The sequence below is a fragment of the Pelodiscus sinensis genome, chromosome 1 (assembly GCF_052426305.1).
Source record: "Pelodiscus sinensis isolate ZL-2025 chromosome 1, ASM5242630v1, whole genome shotgun sequence".
NCBI lineage: Eukaryota > Metazoa > Chordata > Testudines > Trionychidae > Pelodiscus > Pelodiscus sinensis.
The window spans coordinates 87,308,898-87,332,198 of NC_143052.1; the positions used below are offsets into that span (position 1 = coordinate 87,308,898).

Consider the following 23,301-nt stretch of genomic DNA (forward strand, 5'->3'; position numbering starts at 1 on the left):
CACTCTCCTGTCTTTGGAACACAATATGCTTCTGGACAGAACCATGGCATCCACCCTGGGCTGTTCAGGAACTTGGAGAGAAGAGAAGAAAACACCACTTCCCATGGTGCTCTGTGAATCCAGTGGAGTGGCATGGACCAAACCCATGAATGCCAGGGGCTCTGCCAGGATCCCATTAACATCTGTCTAAAACTCCAGAGACAACAGCTGTAGCAAAAGTGGTCATGTGGGTTTGAAAATGACACCGTTGGAGACGAGATCTGCGCAAGGTATTTGTGTTTGTTTTTTTAACCCAGGCTTTTGCATGATTGGGGTTTTGGAAGCAGTTTTCTGGGTTCACTTGAACATTCTTAGTGGTGTGAAACAGGATGAAGATGTAGCATCATGTGAAGATAGAAGTCCTTTGTTACCACCTGCCTTTTCTGGATTCCCTGGTGCATCAGCCCTCCAATTCTCTCATCCTCTTGATATTGGTAGTTTTGTAAGTTCCACACATACCTATCACTGTTTCCACATTCACTGACATGGATCAGTTGTTCAGAGGGCAGGAGTACCCTGCTAGCTGAGCCATGCCATGAGACCATTATACGACTAATTGCACTATATGATGTGGTGTACAGTACATTTTACTAAACACTTCACAAGCATGGGTATAAACACCTGGGTAGCTGGTAAGCCATTGCTTAGAGGAAAGAAATGTGCCAGAAGGGCATGTGTCTTGTATGGCTGTCTGTGTCCAAGCAATGTCCTTCCTGTCTGTACTGCTGTTTTTAGCAGTGTAGTATCCCTCTCCTAAAGCCTTTCTCTGTTGAAGGAAAAGGCTCTGGCAGGGGGAGGCAGCAGGCAGTGGTTCATGAATATAAGCCTCACTCCATATTTCTCATTTCAGAGACCACTTCTGCAACGAGGCAACAGCTGGAAAATATTTAGCACATCCAGTACATGACAGGAATGTGACCATGCATTTGGGAATACAAGAAACAGAGTGCTTGACAGATCCCTTGGCAAGAAACAAACTAGATCTGTTTTTCAACATTCAGAAAAATATGGAAAGGGATCTTTTTAAATTTGAAAGAAAATGCAACTTCTCTTTAAAAGCCAAGAGAAAGTTATGCAAGAGGACAAAGAATGTGTGAGGAGCTATGCACATCATGATAAGGAATGAGACTAAGACCGTTCCCCTGTGAACTTTGGTGGAGTACATGCAGGGCTAACAGCAGTTGGCACAGTTAGCCCACATTTCAGCCTAAAACAAAATCTGGCTTGTCATGATTATTGGATGAAAGCTCAGCTGGGGAAGGCAAGCCCCAGCCCCTCCCCTTCCTCTGTCTGAGGCTCAACCCCTGGAGCCAAGCCCTGCTCACTCCCTTCCTGGCTATGTGGAGAGCCAGGGCTGCTGTGCTGTGGTCCCAGCCAGACACTCCCCTGTGGCTGGGGAGCTGGGCTGCCATGCCACAGTCCCTCTCCCTCCCCAGTGTTCTGGCTGCCAAACCTTAGGCAATCGGGTGTGTAGACGGTTTTGGGAAGGTTGTGCCTTCCCTTGTCTAAGTTACCGGCCACCCATGCTTGGTGTTTTGTTAGCTGCTCTTTTTTGAAGGTGGCTTCCATGTTTTACAGTAAAATTGGTTTGCATAATTTCTCAGTTAAGATTTCAGCAGACATAGTTGAATTACCTTACACAACTCTGCTTTACTACACCCATATCCTGTGTGCAAAAGCATCTAAATGCTAGTAATACACTTTCACATCCCTAGTTCAAAAGTAACTGCTTACATGATTAATTATTAGTTAATGTGAAGGTTATCCATGTGTACATACTCCTGAGGAGCCCCCTGTGCTGCTGCCTTTGTATCAGAGGCAGCAGCATGCGGAGGGAAGGCAGGAGCTGATATGTGCAGGAAGCCAACAGCGGTGTAACTATGTAACTGCTGAAACTTTCAGTGGTTATATAATTAAACACACTTTAACATCCCTATTAAGAACCAGTTTCTTCCTGGTATCAAACCCACTAGCAACTCTAGAATCAGTGCTGTTAAAACTGCTAACATTTCAGTATGCTGCCTTCAGGCATTAAGAGCATCTATCCTCTTGCATTCCTGTAATGGTAGAATATGAGCACAAAGCATCTCTGATTTGGTTCATATGCCTATTACAAGTAGTGTTCATAATAGTTTCATTTTTGGTGGCACACCTTTGTCCACTCATTCTTTGCTGCAAGACTCTTGCTGCCTTCTGTCCGTTGTCCAACATCTCCTTTGCTTTCGCAATATTGGACAGAATAAAAGGAGATGGTGGTATGACACTGTTCACTATATTCCAGCAGGTACATAGACTTTGCTTTCAGCCTTTCAAAGGCACACTTGATCACCTTTCTGCATTCACTTTGTAGTTGTACCATTGTCTGGGCTTGTGAAATGTGGATGTGACAGCTTAATTGAATCAGTTGATATGCTATTGTTGAGAATCTGTAAAATAGAAAGTGCTCCTCTGCCCATTCCTGAAAAGTTGTCTTCAAATAATTTTGGTACTGAGCCCTTTGCCTGCCTTTGCCCACTTCAGTAAATATCCAGGAATGATACACCAGAATCCTGTAAATTTTTTGTCATGGCATGGTAGACTTCTTTGTTTGTTCCTGGGCTTCATCAGGTGCACATGGGTTAATCTGAAACTCTAGTTGTTCAGGAAACCCAGCTGTTCAAATCCTCAGTGATCTTGCAAGTGTTTGCTAGTTTGATTGCATGCACCTGAAATACTTAATCTCTATTATATTCGAGGGTTTACCATCCCACTGATGCCTAACTGACTGGTGGCTAACCTGAGTAGAAACCTTTCTTGGTACAAACTCCTCCCCCCCCCCCTTTTTTTTTCCCCTACAGCAAATGTAGCTCTCATGCAGGTGATGTGGAACTTCCCAAAATGGTGCAAGTATTCAGTTAGTGCTTCCACTCTATGCCTCTAGTTGGAGATTTTGTTAGCAGTGGTCATTTGCCTGCAAATGCACTCTCCCTGCATTGTACTCTGCCTTGAGGCTAACTAGGGCTGTGTAGGGAAAACCACCCCCAATTCCTTCTTGGCCACCTATGGCATGAGACAGAGAAAATAGCACTCCTGCTTTCTCTACTTCAGAATTTGAGATGCGTTTCTTATCTTTTAGTGTTTCCATTAGATTTTTCTTATTTTTATAGGGTTTCCGGGATTTTTTTTAACTATTAAACTTTTTTAATCACCTGTCTGGGAATTGCCTCCAGTCGGTCAGTGTTTGCTCTAACATTTTCTATCCTTGGGCAGGTTCAAATTTCTTATGTGCAACTCCAGTACTGAGGTGGTTGTGTGAGGATGTGCACCCGCAATACGAATAACACACAGTTCATGTGTGGAAGAAAATATATTAATACAAGGGATAGTTAACAAGGAGCAATGCTTACAACATTTAATATGAAATCAATAAAGAAAATTAACAAGACCCTTGGAATACATGTATCATCCTTTCTAAATCAAGCTAGTAAACACACCAAAATGTACATTATTCACATATAGCTCAGCTTTAAGATGCTAAACAAATCTGAATAAACTAGAAATAGTATTTGCAAGAAGAGCATGACTTGTACAATATTTACTGACACTGGAAAGAGTAAAAGGCATTTGCTAAGGCTTATACAGTTTCTCTGTGGAGTGTTTAGTATCTGTGTTGTAAAAACAGAACTCAGAGGAGTAGTTAGTCTGTAACTGAAAACTTAAACAACGAATGGTCCTGCAGTCCCTTAGAGACTAACAGAACTCAGAGTAGAAGCCCCAGAACAAATTAACACATGGCTTCAGGGTTTGTAGACAGATGCATGTTTCAAAGAGCTTGCAAATAAGGTTTCATCCTACAAAACAACTAGCATCACACCTAGTACTTGCTACTTCTGACTCATAGGAGCAAGAACTCTACCACATAGCAAAGATCTGGCCTTAATGCAATACAATATACCATGTATGTATTAATAACACAGGATTTTTTAAAAAACAAGATCAGTTTGATTTCTGCAACACTCCAAAAAAAACTTCTGCTAAAATATTTTTTCTTAAGCCATTAACACCTATATAAACTGTTTGAAATGTAATCATGCAAATGTCCTAGTACACGCATACCTTGCAGCCTGTTTCCACAATCCAGCTAGATAGGACTGCATCAAGTGAGTTCAGACACCCCAAAACAAACTGCCCCTTACCTCCACCTCACTGCACAGATGCCCCCACCCACCCCTTCTTTCCCCAACCCACCCGGGAAGCTTGAGTGCTGAGTTTGTCCCTCTCTCCTCACCCAGATGGGACTGTCCAAACTCTACTCCCCTTTGACTCCTCAGCCAATTACTCCATCCCTCCTTCCTCCTCCTCCTTTGCCCCCCTCCTCCAACCTGCCAGCCACTTACTCCTTACTTTTTTACCTGCTCTGGGATCTGCTCAGTTTCAAGCATGTAGCAGCTCTGTTTAGCTTCTTTCTTAATGAGACGATGCTCCTGCCCCCGCTGGACAGCCGAGCTCTCTGCCTGAATGGGAGCTTTGAATTTCTGAGCAGAACTCAGAAAACTGCTGCACGGCCAAGCAGGTGCACTGCTTACGGTGAACTTAGGTCAGGATCATGCCTAGCTGCCCTGGGTTGAAACAATTTCTCTCCTGCAGCAAGGCAGTACCAGTTACAGATGAAACTGCTGCTGCGTCTGGTGCCTAGGAGATGCTTACATTCTACAGAAGTGTGCCTTTAATGTCTTTCTCTGGCAGAAAGTCTAGATCCTGAAAAAAAACGTGTTAAAGTTGAAACTCTTCTTCATGGAACATGCTCTTAAGCTAGTGTTTGACCCTGATTATCAGTCTCAGTGGTGACGGTTGTTTCCAAGAGCCTTCTGCTTCTAAGGAGGGAGAGCCAAGAAGGAAGTCTTCAGACTCCTCTTGCAAACATTTCAAAAAGAGGGCTACAAGCACTCAAACGGATCCGTAGTGATCTTTGGCATGGTCAGTCAGCCAGCACCAGTGGCTCCAAAGCACGGTGGTACCCAGAAGATCCATGAATCCTTGGATGCAGACCTTGCCTAAGAACTTGAAGGCACAGGCTCTTAAGCAGTGGCACTGTCTGTGAGGGATGAGCAGAGATACTGTTTCTGCTAAAGCAGCACTGAAATGGACATCCTTGGTACCAACAACTTCCAAACAATTCTAGTTGGCTTGATCATCTCATATAAGATCTCTGCCAACTTTCTCAGTATCGGTGAGTCAGCACAGACAACTCCTGATGGTGCTGGTCACAGTGGTGTTACAGGAGTTTCATTTTCCCAGTGATCTTATAGTAGCTGAGACCCTTCCAGAGTTTCTCCACTGCTTGATACCAGGCTCACAGTACTAAGTAATCTTGATCCCCAGAATCACCGCTGGCATCCATGATCTCCTTCTAGTCTCCTTGTTTAACAACATTCAGCGAGGACTCAGTGATTAGGATAATAGCCTGTCACTACCCTCTCCATGGTCAGTCTGTACATCTACTTCTTAGTAATACCATTAGTTCAGACGTCAACCTCCATGGTGTGACCATTCATGGGTACCATCCTACTGGGAATGTGGGCTGCCTATAGGCATCATACTACTTAGATATTTGGTGTCTCCTAGCAAGCATTGATAAGATTATGGTCTCCTACCTCTGCATCCAAAACCTCAAGAGAACATGAGGAGCCTGAGGCCCAACAAAAAGAGTTTGCACTACGGATGTTAATGGGGGTAATTGGCTAATCATGTAACGACTGAAAAATGTCACCTGCACCACAGGGTGGCAGTCAGCTTCCCTGGAGGCAGTGCACACTTGGAGCCAACTTTTAAGCTGGCTTCCCATGTATACTGGATCCCATTCCGCACTGCTGCTTCTGATAGAGGTAGCAATGTGGGTCGGCTCCCTGGGGACTGGTTTGCGCCAGGAGTAAGGATGTTAGAGGCGAGTAATTGAGTAATATTGTATTTGATAAAATTTGTATCAACTACATGATTAGTTGGTAAGGGAAGGCTTTTAGAAGGAGCTACCCCCTCTGTGGCTCTGCGGTTTAAATGTAGTAAGAGCCAGGTTCACAAGCAGCCCAGCTCCTCCTACATTTAAACTGCAGAGCTGAAGCAGGGGTAGCTCCTGGACACAGCGATAGCTGGGACTGAGACTGGCTTCTGATAGAGAGGCAGCAAGAGAGGGTGGGGAATGGAAGTAGTTGACTCGACTACTCTTTTACATCCCTAGCTAGTAGCTGGACCTCACCAGTACCTGGTACAGAAGTGGCAGTACAGGGTAGCAGCCTGGTCCCTGGAAGCTGGACTGGGAGCTGCCTGTAACTGTTTAGGTAATGGATGAGCTCATGCTTATTGGTTACCTGTTTAAACAGCCATGCTTTATATTCCCTGGCACACTGGTTGGCAGTGTAAACTCTCTAAGCTGCATGGTGGCATAACTTCACAGTTAATTAATTAGCCCTGGCCCAATCAGTGAGCTCTGTGCATGGAGCCCTGAGCCTCTGACTGGGCGTGGATGATTAATCATCTGTGAGGCTCTGCTGCTGTGCAGCTTAGAGGGACGACGGCTGCCAACCAGTATCTCCATCTCCTCATGAGGCAAGGGAATGATGCCCCCTCCGCCATCTATGGCAGATGATTTGTACACACCTTCATGATCTCACAAGAGGTGGCAGACTCTACAGATTCTCTTAGAAAATGCAAGAACTGACAAACTTTCCACTTCCAACCTGCAGATCCTTTGACTCAAGACATAGCTCCTTCATGGTTCCAACACACAGAGCTGCTGCTCCAAGGAGGTACAAGAAGTGGTATTATCTAGAATACCAGCTACTGCAAAATGGAAAAAGATTCTAGATTTGGTATAATTCCAAACAAGTTACCCCTGGTATCTTCCTTCCTCCCTGTTGTGCTAGCCTACATACTCAGTCTCAGAGGGCAGGGCTATCTCTCAGCTCAAAGTATATCTTGCTGCCATAATGGCTTTCTCCCAGCAGATAGAGATACTGCTTTCAATTATCCAACAGATTCCTCAAAAGCATATGCAATCTTAACATTAAATCTCTTGCAGTTTAGTTTTAAAGAGCCTAACTATGCCACGCTTTCAACCTATGGCCCCTTGTTCTTAGACATCTACTGTTGAAGACAGCATTCCTAGTAGCTTGCACCTTTGTGTGAAGGATAGGGAAAATAGAAGCTTCAAGGGAGCACACTCCTTCACAACTTTTAAAGACCATCACTTTCCAAGGCTGCACCCAAAGGTCATCCTCATTAGTCACCTTTTGACTTTTCACATGAAACATTCAATTTCCTACCTTTTACCCAAAACCTTACCATGACAAGAGAGATGTTCTACTACATATATTTGTTAGAAGAGCTGTGTCTTTTTATTTGGGCAGGTCAAAGCCTTTAAGAAATCTCCTAAGCGATCCTCTGCAATTGTGAAAAGATCAAAGGTGCAGCAATATCAGCACCCTCTCCCCAAATGGGCCTTGAACTTTATTAACTACTGTTACCGTGATCATAATTTTCTTTCTGCACCTGGACTCCATACACATTCCACAAGAGTGTTTTCTACCTCTATTGCTTTTATTAAACATGTTCCAATGCTAGACATCTTCAAGGCAGTAATTTAGGCATCTACTCATATTATAGCGATTGCATAATATTCTGCAAGATTGTCTGCTTCCTATGATGTGTTCACCTCCCAGTATTGACATCCATGATAGACTAGATTCCAAAGTCTGACCACCTACTGGAGATGATGCTCCAGAATCACCTACAGTAGAGCATCCAGAGTTACATTTATCAGAAGAGGAAGTTACTCGTGTTGGGCCGTGGTGATGGTTCTTCGAGATGTGTGCCCCTGTGGGTGCTCCTACAACCCACCCTCTCCTCTACTTGGAGTTCTCAATAAGTGCTCTGTAGTAGAGAGGCAACTGAGTGGTTTATGCTTGCAGTGCTAATTAGCCTCAAGGCAGAACTTGAGGGAGGGGGAGAGTGCATGTGTGGGTTGACAAGACAAGACAGTGCTACCAAAATATGTGGTCTGGGGCACAGGTATGCTACAATGGAGAGAACATAAGGACATTGTGCGGTAAGGATGTGAGTAACTTCCTCTTTCTTACTTGGTTCTGCAGTTACATCTGCTTATCCAAAGTATCAAACCAACCCTCACACCATTTGTAATCATGCTCCTGACCCCATAATAGCACTCAGTCCCCTGAAATGCAGCTTGAGGTAGCCCATGGTGCTGAGCACTTTGATCACCGTGGAGAACAGAGCCTTTCATGACACATGAGTTCAGCTGTTGGTCTCATCTTATGACTTCTTGTATGTATTGCTAGAATTTGTTCCACTTTCTCTCCTGGGTTCCCTGGGATGCTTGGTGATTTAATATTCAGGGTCTCCATTCTGAATTGGCCTCCTTCCATTCTTAGCCTCATCCCTCAATTCTCATTGACCCCTATAACTGAAAGCCTTCTCTTTGTATGCCAAATATTCATTCCTCCAAGTTCATTCTCAGAAAGGCTACGTACTTTTAGGTAATATTCTTTATTCTCTTCGTTAATAATTTCCATATAATCAGACAATGAACTCTTTTTAAAAAAAAGTTCTGTTCCCCAAAGCACCAGCCTCTGTGAAATGCAATATAAACTTAATGCTTTTTCCTAATAAGATTTACCAGTGTCTATTGAAGACATAACTTATGGTAAGCATCGTTATGACCAAGCCTTAACTCCTTGACCTTACTGAAGTGTCTTATTGATTGTCATCCGACTGTTACTCAAGTGGAATGTGCATGAAGGATTGAATATTGCATGGGGTTTGTTCATCAGTTGTGCTACAGTATCTTGAATTTGAGCCACGTTTCCTTGATTTAAAAAAAAAAAAATTCAAGGGTAATTAAGTCAATATGGTGTTGCTCTGCATGGACTTGAATACACCTTTTTGATCAACACTAATGGGGTATTCCGACTTAAATTCCCATGCATGGCAATGAAAATATATCCCCTGTACTTTCAGCATACATATTTTTTTGCATACCAGCTCAGGTAGTTCAAGTTAGCTGTTTGTCCAGGACAATGTAGTGTGACAATTCGTTTGGTATCCTGCCTCTAGCACTGGGCAATATCTTAAGCTTCAGGGTCAGGCTAAATTCTGTAATGCACCTACCCAGTTGAGTCTGGTTGGGTGTTAAAACGTGGGGGAGAATTCCTTGTTTTCCATGTAATTTTCAAGTTTTAAACTGTCATCGGTAGAGGAAATTTTGTAATACATGCACCTATTATGTCTTTAATGTCTCTTAAATAGCATCATTCTCATCAGTTTTAAATATTTGTCTTAAAAGTGCATTTTATTTATATATAGTGTTATGTAAACTTACTGCATGCCTCGAACCGTTATGAAAACAAGAATTATAATATAAAAAACTAAAGTTTTGTTTTTAGGACTGAGAATTGGGCAGGAGTGCCTTGGTGACCATCAGGGTCTGGAGGATACAAGTGTAATAGCCTCAACCTTCTCCCCCCCCTTTCCCGTCCCCCATGGGTTTACTTCAGCTAACTTCACTGAGGTAAAACCTACAGTGCTGGTCTTCTATGAGATGGCTATCTTGAAGTAAACATGTCTTTTGTGCACTGGAGACTGAGTCTGAAATTGCTAGGCAAACATTTTAACAATACTATTAAGTTATCCAGTGCAGTCATTATAGGAACCTGCCTCTGTACCCAGAGAAGATAAAGAATGAGCCATACAATAGCAAAATTCTCTGATTGGAGAGCTAAAAGGACTCTTGAAAACTCGGAGGTACACATTTTGCTTTCACGACAATGAACAAATGGATTATTTTGTCCCGTTACCAACCTGCTTTTAAAACATTCTTCATTCATATCACAATTAAATTTGATGTGTGATTATAGGCTCATGCCCTTTCCCTTACTTACTGTGCTGCCTTATTGAAATTTCTTGGGAGGGTTGTCTATCTTGTTGCCAGTATTTGTAGTTTCCCAACAGGTTAAGCATACAGTTACTAAAACTGACATGGATTATATTAAGAAGTGCAAGTGGGGGATTGTATGAAAGTAATGTGAGATTTCTCTTTAAGGGTCTGAGTACACTGTCTCCACAGAGATGCCAGCTAGAAAACTACATAACATTAACATCCGTTATATTTCCTTGTATATTTAATCACTGAGGTTAATTGTTCTGAAATACTTAGTTTCCTTAGCTAGGTTGCATTTAGTAGTGTTTTTTTTATTATTTTCAGCCATATCCAGAAGATCCAGCAGTGTACAAACCACTCTCCCAGGAAGAGCTGCAAAGGATAAAAAATGAAAAGAAACAGAAGCAAAATGAGAGGAAGCAGAAAATATCAGAGAATCGCAAACACCTGGCCAGTGTACGGGTTGTACAGAAGAACCTTGTCTTTGTAGTAGGGCTGTCACAGCGCCTAGCAGATCCAGAGGTAAACAGTTCACATGTGCCAGATCTTCCTGCAGCTTTAGATACTCTGGTTACAGTAATATTTAAGAACACATTTGAAGTGATATCCTTGTGAGTTTAAGGCTTTGGAAATATGAGCTTTACCTGTGCTAGACCCACAGCTAAAACACCACTTCCGATTGCAAGTGACTTTCCCCTACATTTAGTGTGGTGTCGGTGCCCCTCTTAGTCTCATTTGGTCCAGCAGACTGCTGTACATGGTATACAATTAAATATATGCAACTGGAGGCAAGTTCAGATAGTTAATATCTTCATATTGAAATAGTTAAGTGATAGGTTTGGGGAATCCCCCTACTTTTCCACTGGTCAAATTGGTAAAACTACTACAGAATTACTTCTCACTGTTCCCTCCATTCAGTTTCTTATGGCAGCCTAATCTGAGAGGGGGGAGGGGAAAATCCAGAACATAAAAAGGGAGAATCTAAGCAGCCAAGTCAAGTGGGAGACAAAAGAACTGATTTTCCTAAGTTGCAAGGCTGTTGACTTCTATTTATTACAGATGGATAGAAAACTTTCTGGTTAGTGAGGGGTACCCTCACTTTCTGTAACATTTTTGTGTTATTTTTTTAAGTTTATAACCTTAATTGTTCCAAAGAATCTTCCAAAAAAGACACATGTAGTTGTCTGCCTGAAACTACAGATGCATTTTGAGTACAGATTTATTTTATTTAAAATATTTTTCTTTCACGCGTGTGCAAAAAGGGTTGCTTTAGCCTGGCGCTTAGTGCCACAGTTGGTGCCAGGCGAATGTCCGAGGGGAGAGAATTCCCTCAGATATGAATTACCCAAATCTTGTTTCTAATACGCAGTCAAGCTACTAGACTGTGCACTGTAGTATCTCTCTAGTTTGGGCTGGGTCCCCCTTTCACTCGTCTCATGCTGTTCTCCAGAGGCTGAGATCCAGTCCATAGTTGCATATCCAGCATCAAAACTGGATATGTAACTTGCTGCTTCATCTCTCTGAACTTCCAGGTGAGAGTAGTGGCCAATGGATTGATACCGTGATTCTCTCTGGAAACTCCATCATGGTACATGTAACTAACCACTACACAGCTGGGCTCTTTAGCATACAAGAAGTGTACCTCCCTGGCATGCACTCCCTATGTTGTGTTTCCATGAAGAGTGGGGCAGCATTGATGCATTGATTCTGCTGTAAGAATCGCTGGGGGGGTGGGGGCGGGGAAGGAGTTTGCAAGAATTCCCTCTGGAGCAGTTTTCTAAAATTTCAGGCAGGGAAGCCTACTTTCATAGAACCATAGAGGGTAGAGGAAACACTAAAGTTCATCTAGTCTAACCCCCTTTGAGATGCAGGATTTGTTGTCCAAACTATCCAAGATAGGTAGTGGTTCAGCCTCTTTGAAAACCTCCAGGGAAGGAGATTCTACGACTTCCATAGGCAGTTGGTTCATTGTTGTACTATTTTTACAGTAAGGAAGGTTTTCTTGAGATGTTGTTCTAAGTCTGTGGTCACCAACCCGTCGATTACAATCGACTGGTCAATCAGGAGGGTTCAACCAGTCAATCACGAACTGTTTCGGGGGGCCCCCCATTTTCCCTCACCTTGAAGTCCTGCTACCTACCTCCAGTGACAATGGCGGTAGCTCCGGCTTCCTGAGGGGTGGAAGGAAGTCATCCTGTAGCTGAGCACCACTTCTGGGGTTTCAGGAAGTGTACTCTTTCCCCAAACAGCTGGCGCAGTACCACAACCCAGGTCTGTGGCATGCCGGGGACTTCCTGAATGCGGGGGGAGGGGGAAGGAGGTGTACACTGGGGCTTCCCTCCTTCCTGGGTGGGGGCAGGGCAGGAGTCCTGGGAAGAGTGGGGGCAGGAACTCACTGGCACCCTGTCCTCTGCCTCCACTGGTACTCTGTCCCTGCCCCAGCACCCACCACCACCCTTCCCCAGTACCATGTCACCTGCTCCCACCAGCACAGTTGGGGCCACATTAGTGAGGCTTGGGGGAAAGGGGTATGTGGAGGAGCGTGTGTGTTTGCATCTCACTTGTGTGGCACCAACTGACTTTTCTGTGGGTCAGTGACCCCTGACTCAAAACAGGTTCCCCACGCTTCTCATAAATAAAGACTGCTGAAACTTTTTGTTTGATGTTTCAATTAAAAATGAAGCCGGGCCAAGCTCCCATCTGGCTGCAGCATCATAATACTCCTGTACCGCCCCCCGACCTCAAATCTGAGCCTATCATACACTGGAACCCCCTGTCCTGAGCCTTTCACATCCCCAAACTCCTGCACCCCCACATCTTCAGTCTTCTGTCACAACATTTGTGCACCTTCCACACTGCAGATCTGTGTCCTGAGCCCATCCTACTCCCAACCTTCCTGCCCTGAGCCTCTCACATACCCCAATCCAAACTCCTGCACCCTCATATCTACAAGCCTGTGGCTTGCTCAGCACCCCAACACTCCCCAGCCTGGAGCCCTCTCCCCGAGCCAGCGTCCCCTTCTCCACCTCCTCCTGCATCCAAATTCCTTCCCAGAGCTTGCACCTCTCACCCTTTCCCGTGCCCAAATCCCTCATTCCCACTGCAGAGCCCACACATTCTGTCTCAACCCAGTGAGTGTACGGCTAGACTACAAGAGTTTTTCCGAGATTCCAGAGGTATCACGGAAAAACTCTTCCATGTCCAGGGATGCATTTGTTCCGCTAAAATGCTCTTCCAGTAACCCAGAGGAATAAGGGGGTTTCCAAAAAGTTTTTCTGACATTTGGCCTAGTCTAGACAGGCCAAATGTTGGAAAAACCTCTTCCTACAAAAGAACTGGAAAAAAGTGGCAGTATAGCTGTACCCTAAGAGTGTATAAGGGCTCGGGATAGCAAGTGATGGAGAGGAGGAGAGCAGAGAGCGGGGCTTCAAGAATGGGGTGTGGTCTTGGGGGAAGGATGGGGTGGTAGGTTTTGGCTTGTTCTGACATTTAAAAAGTGATCTTGGGCGTAAAAAGGTTGGAGACCATTGTTCTAAGTCTTCTATGAAGTAGTTTGCACCCTTTGCCTCTTGTCCTGCTCTCTGTGGCAACAAAACAACTCTTCATCTTTTTTATGGCAGCCTTTCAAGTATTTGAGGACCATGATCATGTTCCATTTACGCTCCTTTCCAGAGTAACAATACCCATTTCCTTCACTCTTTGCTCATATGGTTTGCATTCCATCCTTTTGATAATCGGTCGCTTGAACCTCACTTGAGGCCACCTTTCAGTCTGACCTTTATTACATTGGTAGTTTTTCTGTTTGTGGCTGTTTAACCAGTTTTGTATCCATTTAATAGTTTTACCAAACTGCGTTTTTCCAGCATACACAGGATGATGCTATATGGGACTGTGTCGAAAGCCTTGCTAAAATGTATTTGCATTATGCTCACCACATTCCCTCTAACCACCAAACCAGTTACCTTGTCAGAAAAAGAAATCAAGTAGGTTTGGCATGACTTATTCTTAGCAAATCCATGCTAGCTGCTAGTGGTAACCCCTTCATCTTACAGGTATTTGCAACTCAATGTTTTTTTATATATTACTCGAGTAGCTTCCCAGATAGTGAGGTCAGGCTGATCTATAGTTCCCTGGCATAGTCTTCTCCCCTTTTAAAGATGGGCACTACATTAGCCCTTTTCCAGTCTTCTGGGTCTTCTTTCAGTACCAGGCAAACTAGTTGAAACTTTAAAAGACCAGAATTATCAGATAAATGTATGTTGGAGAAAAGCAACATGGATTTTGTGTACCAGAATGAAGCATCCGTCTGTTACAAGTCTTGAAAGGTGCCAGCAAGCACGGATACAAGGGTGAATCAGTGGATATAGTGGTCTTGGGCTTGCAAAAACCCTTTGAGATCTCTCTCCAGTGGATCTTCAGCAAGTATGCCATCATAGGATAAGAGGGAAGATCCTTTCATGGTTCAATAACTGGTTAAAGATAGGAAACAAAGGGTGGGAAAGAGGTATATTGTGTGTTCTCCCAAGCACTTATACTGGAACCTATGCCGTTTACCATTTTCATAAATGATCTGGAAGAGTGTGTGAACAGTGATGTAGCAGAACTTGCAGGCAGTGCAAAATGTCACAGGATAGCTGATGGAGGAGTTGAAAAGGAATTTCACAATTTTATTAATGGTCAGCATCTCCATAGATGAGTGTGTCCTAAGTTGCATTTTAAAATTAGGACTCGCATGACTATTTCCTTATTTGTTTTGTAATTTCTGGGGTATCTTTAAAACAAAGTAAAATACTAGATCAGCTTGATCACCAATGAACTATCTTTTTTTTGAGCTCCAGTTAAGTTCTGGTGTAGCTCTTAGATAACTGTGTGGTGTGCACACTTGGGGTAATTCTCTGTGGTAGCTGTTATGGATGTGACAATGTACATGGTTAAATGGTTAACGATGAGCCTGAGATCATTGGCTAACCTGCACGGTTACACGGTGAGCCCTGACTCATGGGGAGCTGCACCCCTCCCTCCACCCTGTGCATGTATAAATGTGTAACCACTAAAATTTTCAGTAGTTACCTCCCCCTTCCCTCCCCATGTCTTTTTTAAAATCTTTAGTAGCTGTTGTCTGTTAACTTACTGTTAACTTACTCGTTCTTCGTGCAGGTTTTGAAACGGCCAGAATATTTTGGGAAGTTTGGTAAAATACATAAAGTTGTAATCAACAACAGTACATCATATGCAGGCTCACAGGTAAGCCATGGTGTAGAGACTCTTTGGTTTCTGTCACTTTGTGTTAGTATTGTTCCTGACAGGAGTTGTGAATTCAAGAAAAATCTAAGCCCTGTTTTCCCTCATGTAGTGGAGAGTAATTATCATGGCACCTTATGGGGATGGGGATTGGAGAACTAATACTACAGCAACTAGGTACGTAGAGTGCTATCCTTAAATGACTTTGCACACACAGGAACATGTCATTTAAGGAGGTAGGATAGGAAAGCAAGAGACGAAATTGGGAGATGGAGAATCTTCAGAGAAGTTCTCTGGAATAAGTGTGGAACCCTTACATTTTCAGCTACCAAGTACTTTAATAAACCATATTTTAATAAGCTTAAACATCTTAAACTTCTGAGAACCTTTGTGCTTTTTTTCCTAGGCCTTAACACTTACTACGTTTCAAGTAAATGAATTGTTTGGTTTTTAATTGATGTAATTTTAAACCTCATTAAATGGGTAATCTTGAATTCAGACTAAAAGTACAGAATTAACTTTGTTCAATTCATCCTGATTATTTTTTTAATGTGGAATTCTTTCTCTAGGGTCCAAGTGCGAGTGCATATGTAACCTACATCAGATCAGAAGATGCTCTCAGAGCCATACAGTGTGTCAATAATGTGGTGGTAGATGGCAGAACACTTAAGGTAGTATTGTTTTGCATTCTGTGATTTGCACATGCCAGGACATTAGCATCTAGTGCAGATTCTAAAAATCTGTTGCATATGTTACTATATTACTCAATTAAAAACATCTCATATGGTATTTATATAAACAAGCAAAGCTAGTCAAGAGTCCAAGTGTTCTGAGTTTGAGCTCTTGTGCCTAGAGTTTCATAGGAAACCCCAGAAAATAATAGGGGATTAACTCAGACAATACCATCGAGTAAGTTACAGGTATGAACATAAATCTCTACCCCAGTTTGGTCTTGCTTGCTTTTATTTTGGTATGTGATTGATTTTGAAACACGTTCTCATTATCCAGACCCTGGATGTGAATCAATCTTAATACTGAGATACTATTTAAACTTTATCAAAAGCTTGTTGTGACAAGCTCCAATTTTTATGAAGGAATATTGTCTGCTGAGACCTCTGTTAAGTTGAGAGGGAATCTTTTTGTACTTATGTAGCTTCTTTCTGTGCTTAGCTCAGCTACTCAGCCTCTTTTTTTTTTTCCCCCCTTTCTCCTTCAGGCATCTTTAGGTACAACAAAATACTGCAGTTATTTCCTAAAGAACATGCAGTGTCCAAAACCTGACTGTATGTATCTACATGAACTGGGGGATGAAGCAGCCAGTTTCACAAAAGAGGAGATGCAGGTAGATGCAAAGAAAAGAACTCTAAACTGTAGTATAAATGTTTGTTTTCTTCCTTTGTTTTCTATGTCTTTTTTTATATTGTAGTGTAGCCAGCCTTTGAATATTTTTTTCATGGCAAAACTATCTTTTTACCCAAAAAGATACTTAGCCAAGTGAGCTGTGGTGGTAGGAAGTAAGTTAAATTTTCCAATAAGTGTGACCCTTTTACAGGCTCGAAAGGAGTCAGTCCTTCAAGTATTGGAAAGTTAAAGGTTTGTAAGACAATTGTGGTATAGTTTGTTTTTTGAAATATTAAACAGATAAATAGGAAATATATTCAAATATATCTCATGAAATGTGTCTTAATTTGGAAGAGCATTAAGATGTTAGAGGGTAACTACTTAGCGCATAATAGAGCTGTAGGTTAAGATGCATTAACCACATGTTAGGTTCATGATTGTTGTGGGCTTCTCAGAGGAGTATTTTTTGTTCAGGGATTAGAAGGAAGCCTTTCAAGTTTCTGTTCCTCCCATAATCCAGTATCTTGGTTTGCATGGCTGAGGGAATGGGCTTTGAAAGATGGCCTTTTGAGTATGGATCAGAATGTGTCATAAATTGAGTGTTTTTAATTTTGTGTGGTTTGGAGACTTCTCTAACCTCTTGTGCAACTGAAGAGGTGTATAAAATCTGACTGATTGGATTACCTCTGTTACTGAGTGGGATGTATAATCAGTACTGTTTGAGTGAGCCTTAGGTAAGTAAAGTAAGGACTGCTTTTTCTCCAGTACTTTTTAGTTTTGTATGAAACAGTTTAAAATGAGAAACAATACTTCTCCTGCTTTAAAATTGTAAGGCTAAAGATTACTCTTTGAGTTGTACTATGTTACAGTATTTATGGACTAACTTGACGCTGCCATGAATAGTTGAATTGTATTTATCTGACCACTTTTTAAAAATTCCTGGAGGGTATGGCTGAGAGCTGTGTATATGAGATGGCATTGTGCACCATGGGGGTGTGACTTCTAATATGCACAGATGCTATGCACATTGATACATGTTGTACCTGCTGGTGCATGCTGAGTTTCCTAGTGCACATCAGCATAGTACTGTTTGAAACACTATTTTATGTTCAAATAGTGTTTATGGGGAACATTTTTGGCACACCAGCAGGGTCTACATGGACCTAATTAGTGCACAACATGTTTGAGTAATTTAGAAATCACACTCCATAGTACTCATTACTGGACTGTGTAGACATGCTATTAGACAGCATTTCATAATGCTATTTACAAAAATCAGTGATAAATGTGTAATAAAGACTTGATACCTGTCGGGATATGGTTCCAGTTTTATGGGATGTCTTACTGCACCTTTCTAAAGTGCCTATCATAGCATTGAGGGACACTGGGCACAGATCACTGAAAGTTTTAACATTTTGCAACTTTAGATTTAATTTACAATTGTTTTATAAATATTAAAATACAATGTAATATTACATGCAAGTTATTTTAATACCAAAAAGTCCTTCATATTTGGACAGCTTTTGTTCTTGGAAGAGAGCGGGAAAAATGTTTTAATATTTAGTCTAATCCTATTTCAGCTGTCCTGCTTAAGTGCCTTCTCTCTCAAATAACTATTTTGCATTTGAGTGAGTGAAGTTTAAGTAAAACATCCTCATGTTCTAGGAATGCCAAAAGGAAAGCCTTGAATTACAAGAATCTCATTCCTTTCCCCACCCGAAAGTAATCTGTGCAGTATGGCTCATTGAGGCATAGAAATCTCCTTCATTTCTGAAAGAAGCATGCCTGTCTCCCTGCAGTTCTTTGCTGTACAGAAATCCACTTTTGTACTGAACAGGTTCTAGTCACACTAACCAAAGTGCTTTTGCTTACTCAGTTGATATCTGTGATGCTTTTGAAATAACCCTTGAAATGCAGAACTGTTTTCAAAGAGTTTCTTTGCCGTTGTAATGAAGAGACTCTCTCCCCTCTGGACAGTGTAATATACATTAGAGAGATGCAAAATGTAGAATGCACACTTCTCTTGGAAATTTACTCTATTTGGACAGTACTACAGCAAACATTTCAGTTTGAACTGGAGAGTAAGTCCTGGGAAGCTTGCAGAAAAATTGATTTTTTTTTCTGGTTTAAAAGGTACCAAAAAATGCATTTCATATTTTTAAAAAACAAGCAGTTTGGCACATTCAGCTGGTTGAGTGCATCTGTAAGTGAGAGTCTCAGATTCCTTGCAATAACCTTTGACTGCAAAATTGGGATCTGAAACTTCATAGTTACCACTTTGCACACCAAGATCTTTCAGATTTGGGGATACGGAACGATGAACATCAACTCGGTTTGCATTGAAAATTTCAACTCTTTCCCTAGGCTGGTAAACACCAGGAATATGAACAGAAGTTACTGCAGGAATTGTACAAACTAAACCCCAACTTCCTTCAGCTGTCCGTGGGTACAGTTGACAAGAACAAGAACAAAGTAACAGCATTGCAGAGGTATGATGTGTGAATACTGATGGCAGACTGGCTGACTTGGCTTTTCTTTTAAAATGGCTTGTCCTTTTCCACCTCACCTAAAGCTGTTTAAGATGCAAAGTGTGGAAAGTTCTCAAATTTTTGCTCACATGTGTGGGTCTTTATGTGGTACTTTGTTCTAGTTGCAACAGCATAGTGCTGAATCTTTAATAAAAGGATTCCTCTTCTTGTACCACGTGGATTTATGCACATTAACTCCAAACCAGGCTGTCATTGTTTTGAAGAAGATATCTGAAAGGTGTTTAACAGTTGCATAATTTTTGCAAGAACAATAATGCAATTCAGTGAATATTGTTGCGCAGCAAATGCTTGGTAATTATAGCCAACTTGCAGTTTTTGCTTTGGTAGAATATTTAATTTTTTTAGTATTAATGTACTTCCTTGTTAATGTTTGAACACAGATTAAGCCTGTCCTATGTTAGATTGGTATAATAGGTATTTCAGGGGTGTGAAAAATCCATTATCTGAGCTACTCAATGAAACAGATTTAGCTTCTGATGTAGACAGTGGTAGGTTGAGAGATTTTTTTTCTGTTGATCTAGTTATCCCTTGGGGAGGTGGAGAACCTATGCTTAAGTGAGAACCCCTCCTGTCAGCATAAATAGTGTCTTCACTGAAGTGTTCTAGCAGAACAGCTCAAGTAGTGCAGCTGTGCTACAGCTGTGTTTTAAGTGTACTCAGGCCCCCAGAATCTGGGAAGTTAAAGCGAAACAGTTTAACTGTTAGCTTTTATCTTTGCGTGAGAAATGGGCATATGCTCTTTGCTACATCCTAGCTGACTTACGTGGTAGTTTTGATTTAAATATTTGAAATGTAACTGTCTTTTTTCATCTGTTTTCCCTTTACTGCTTGTTACTAGGCATTTTGTTTCAGTTGTGCTCTCCTTTCCAACAGTTTACATCCATACAGAGAAATCAAAAGTTAAGACATTTAGCCTGTGCATATGCTAAACATTTTAAATTTAAGATGAACAAATAGAAGCTATTAATTTTCCATACAAGAAGGGACTTTCATACTGGAGGTAAACTTTTAAAATGTGCCTTACATTTTGTATAGCACTTTTGATTCAGGGTAAGAGTTTTGTGGGCCTGTTGACTACTGAAACTAATTCTACTACTGAAACCTGTTCCTACTACTGAAACTAATTCTAGCAGCAACACTGCAACAATTTATGTAAAGAAAATGAAGAAAACCTGTATCAAAAGGAAACAGACTACAACTCCCCTGGCTATCTACCAGAATTGTCCTCTGACTAGGAGACGAGGATTCTTTCCCTACTATTACAGGAAGTGTCATAATCTTTAAAGATTGCAAGCAATTGGAATCTCCAGTTTTTTCATCTGAAGCCCTGACACCTCTTGTCATGCTTTTTGCCTTTTGGTTCAGTACTCACCTTGCAGGGAAATGTGCAACTCTAACTTTTGCAGTAACTAACTTTAAGCCAACTCTAACTTTTGCAGTATTCAGGTGTTGATGGTTTATGGCCTGATACAATTCTGTTTAACTTCAAACCTGGTGGGATCGCAACACAAGACGTTATAGAACAGGAAGTGAAGAATTGCTCCATCTAAAACTGCTGCAGGAACTCAGGTCATTGGAAAGCATTTATGAGCATTGGAATCTGGCCAGTCCTCAGCACTAACTTCCTAGCACTTGTGAAAAATTCCATGAGGTACTTTGACTTGACAAACTGGAGCTCAGTTTACTTGCATTTCATCTGAACGGCATAACCACAATGCAGAAACTAGTTTCAGTACAGATGTGGACTGGTGAATAGCATTGTCTGAATTGCCAGTGTCCTTTCCGACTTCCTCACTGTTGAAGTCTCCATTCAGATGTTAATCAGACATGAGCACATCTAGTTTGAGCTAATTAAATTGTAGACTAATTATATTTATATTTAAATTGCTAACCCCTTCACAACTTTCTACTTACAATCAGCTTCTCACTTGTCTGATTCCTTTATGCTACTGTCTTCTGTTAGATTCTACATCTGAATCAACAATTTCCTGATTATTATCATGACTGTGCGGTATTAGGATTTCACAGAGTGATCAAGCAGAAGTTGAGCTGTATACAAAATATAGTTCAAATATAAGCCTGCAGTAATAATAGAGAAAATAGAATTACTGGGCAAAAACTTTTTTCCAAGTTTGTTCCAGTGTGAAAATCCCTTTTCACATGTTTTTCCTCACTTGTGTAAAAGACACATGCTGTGATTTCTGCCTGTGTGGGTGTGTACATAAGGTACCTAGTGGCACAGCATTCCATAGTTATACAGTAGAAAGAATGACAGTTGTATTCACTTAAATAGTGCTAGTATCAGTGGGTTGTTTTGAATATTTCTGGCCCTCTTTTTCTCCTGGCTCTTTCCTCAAACTTGCTTTTAATGGGCCAGAATGATTAATGCTTTCCGTAACACTAAAAATGTTTGCCACTAGCACGTGAGGTGAGGGATTATTGCCAGAGAAAAGCTCTTAGGAAGCCTTTAGCTTTCACAAGCATTTTAAAACCTTTTTGCTTTGGAAAAGTCTGTGGTTGGGATACTTTAGGATCCGTTAACCCATTAGACCGGGCAGAGAGGGGCAGCGGGGAGGGAAGGGAGCAGGAAATGGCCATTGCAGTCTGAAATTGCATCTAGTTTAGAATTTTAATTTGAAGTTTTCAGCTGGAAATTAGTCTCTTATCAGGATAGAATGGTGCAAAGGGCAAGAGAAAAAAATCATGACATAAGATTTAATATAAACAAATGTTTCTTTCAAAGGTATAGAGATCTAAGAGGAGTTAGGTCAAATTGTTCATTTATGTATAACTTAGGTATGTGTAGGAGTTGATTCACAAAGGACAGAAGGTACAGACAAAATAGTAAACCTTAAAATATCTGAAGCATAGGGGAAAGCCAGGCTGATGAAATATTGAGGCTGAATAGAAATGTGGGGAAAAAATACTATGACTCTTTTAGCTATAAATCTTTCTGGTCCCAATTAAGAACTGGTTTAAATACACTTGAAGATGTGGAATGAATGCTTGGACAAGCAATAAGTCTGTTATACTTACAAGGAGAAAGGAGACATGTAGGAAGATTCAGTTGCTTTTATCGTCTGTACTGTGTACACTATCACCGTAAACGAGATGCTGTTTTTAATGAATATTCAAGAAACATTGGGGAAAATGAAGGGGACTAGACATTAATAGGTTTTTGTCTTGCGTTTTTAGCTGATTACATACTCATAGAAATATACTTATAGTTATAGATACATGGAAACTGGCTGAATTGTTGTCTTAAGATGTAATTTCTCACAGCTGTAAATAACCTCCACTTTGATTACCTTTTCTAAAGCTATTCTTCCAGATCAGATACGTTCCATGGAGGGAACTCTGCTTTTGTTTTATAGAGGAAATTGACAGTTTTAGATTTAAAAACTGAACTAGGACAGACTGTTTAAAAGTAAGCTGGAGTGGTTGGCCTCATGGTCTAGTGATGGCGCTATGAACTATCCAGTAGCCAACCAAATTCAGTTGCAGTTCTCTCAGGCCAGCCTGGGGAAAATCCTCAGGAATATGAAAGATATTCAAGAAAATAAAAGGTGATCACTGTTTATAAAACTACTAAATACTTCTGGGATACAGTGAAGAAGCTTTAACTGAGAGCAAGCCCCCACAGGTTTTGGTACTTGAAGCTAAATGGATATTTTACAGTTGGACAATTTGGACTCCATTGTAGGCAATCTAATTATCTAATCAGTGGGCAGAACTCTGTTTCCTCCTATCTTTTTCTCTTGAGGAGCCTTTTTTTACCCATCAGCATTAAAATCTGTTTGAAAGATATGTCCGGATGATTCCATTCCTATGGACTGTCTGGCATGAGGATTCATTTCCTTAGTGTTTACATTTTTAAAACACTTTCTTCATAACTTGAACTCTTTTTTTTACTCTTGCCTTTTTCCAGACCCAACAGTAATAACAAAGATGCCTGGCCATCATTACAGAGTTCAAGTAAATCAGCCAACGGTTTAACAATGGAACACAGGAAAACGCCTCCTATATTAGAAAATGGCACAGACTCAGAACACATGACTCCAGATGGTCCAGACTCAGATTTCGGGTAATTGTGCTGCCTTTTATACTCTAGCTAGCTTGCTTTCTCTCTCACTTAATGGTGTGGAGGGATGGTTCTCCGGCTTCTCTGGTTGGAGAGCTGGATTCAAAACTTGATCAGGTCAC

At 41.4% G+C, this 23,301-nt stretch overlaps 1 protein-coding gene across 4 annotated transcripts in view; it reads left to right on the top strand.

Moving 5' to 3' along the window:
- The window catches only part of CNOT4 (CCR4-NOT transcription complex subunit 4), an 88,578-nt gene that overhangs the window by 33,395 nt on the left and 31,882 nt on the right, over window positions 1-23,301 (top strand). For 2 of the 4 annotated variants that reach the window (XM_075934354.2, XM_075934366.2), the window contains exons 3-8: window positions 10,292-10,489; window positions 15,125-15,211; window positions 15,778-15,879; window positions 16,425-16,550; window positions 18,914-19,038; window positions 23,027-23,182. In XM_075934354.2, coding sequence (XP_075790469.1) covers window positions 10,292-10,489; window positions 15,125-15,211; window positions 15,778-15,879; window positions 16,425-16,550; window positions 18,914-19,038; window positions 23,027-23,182 — 794 coding nt within the window. The remainder of the gene's footprint in view (window positions 1-10,291; window positions 10,490-15,124; window positions 15,212-15,777; window positions 15,880-16,424; window positions 16,551-18,913; window positions 19,039-23,026; window positions 23,183-23,301) is intronic. The other 2 variants (XM_075934359.2, XM_075934371.2) reach the window with 1 other exon arrangement.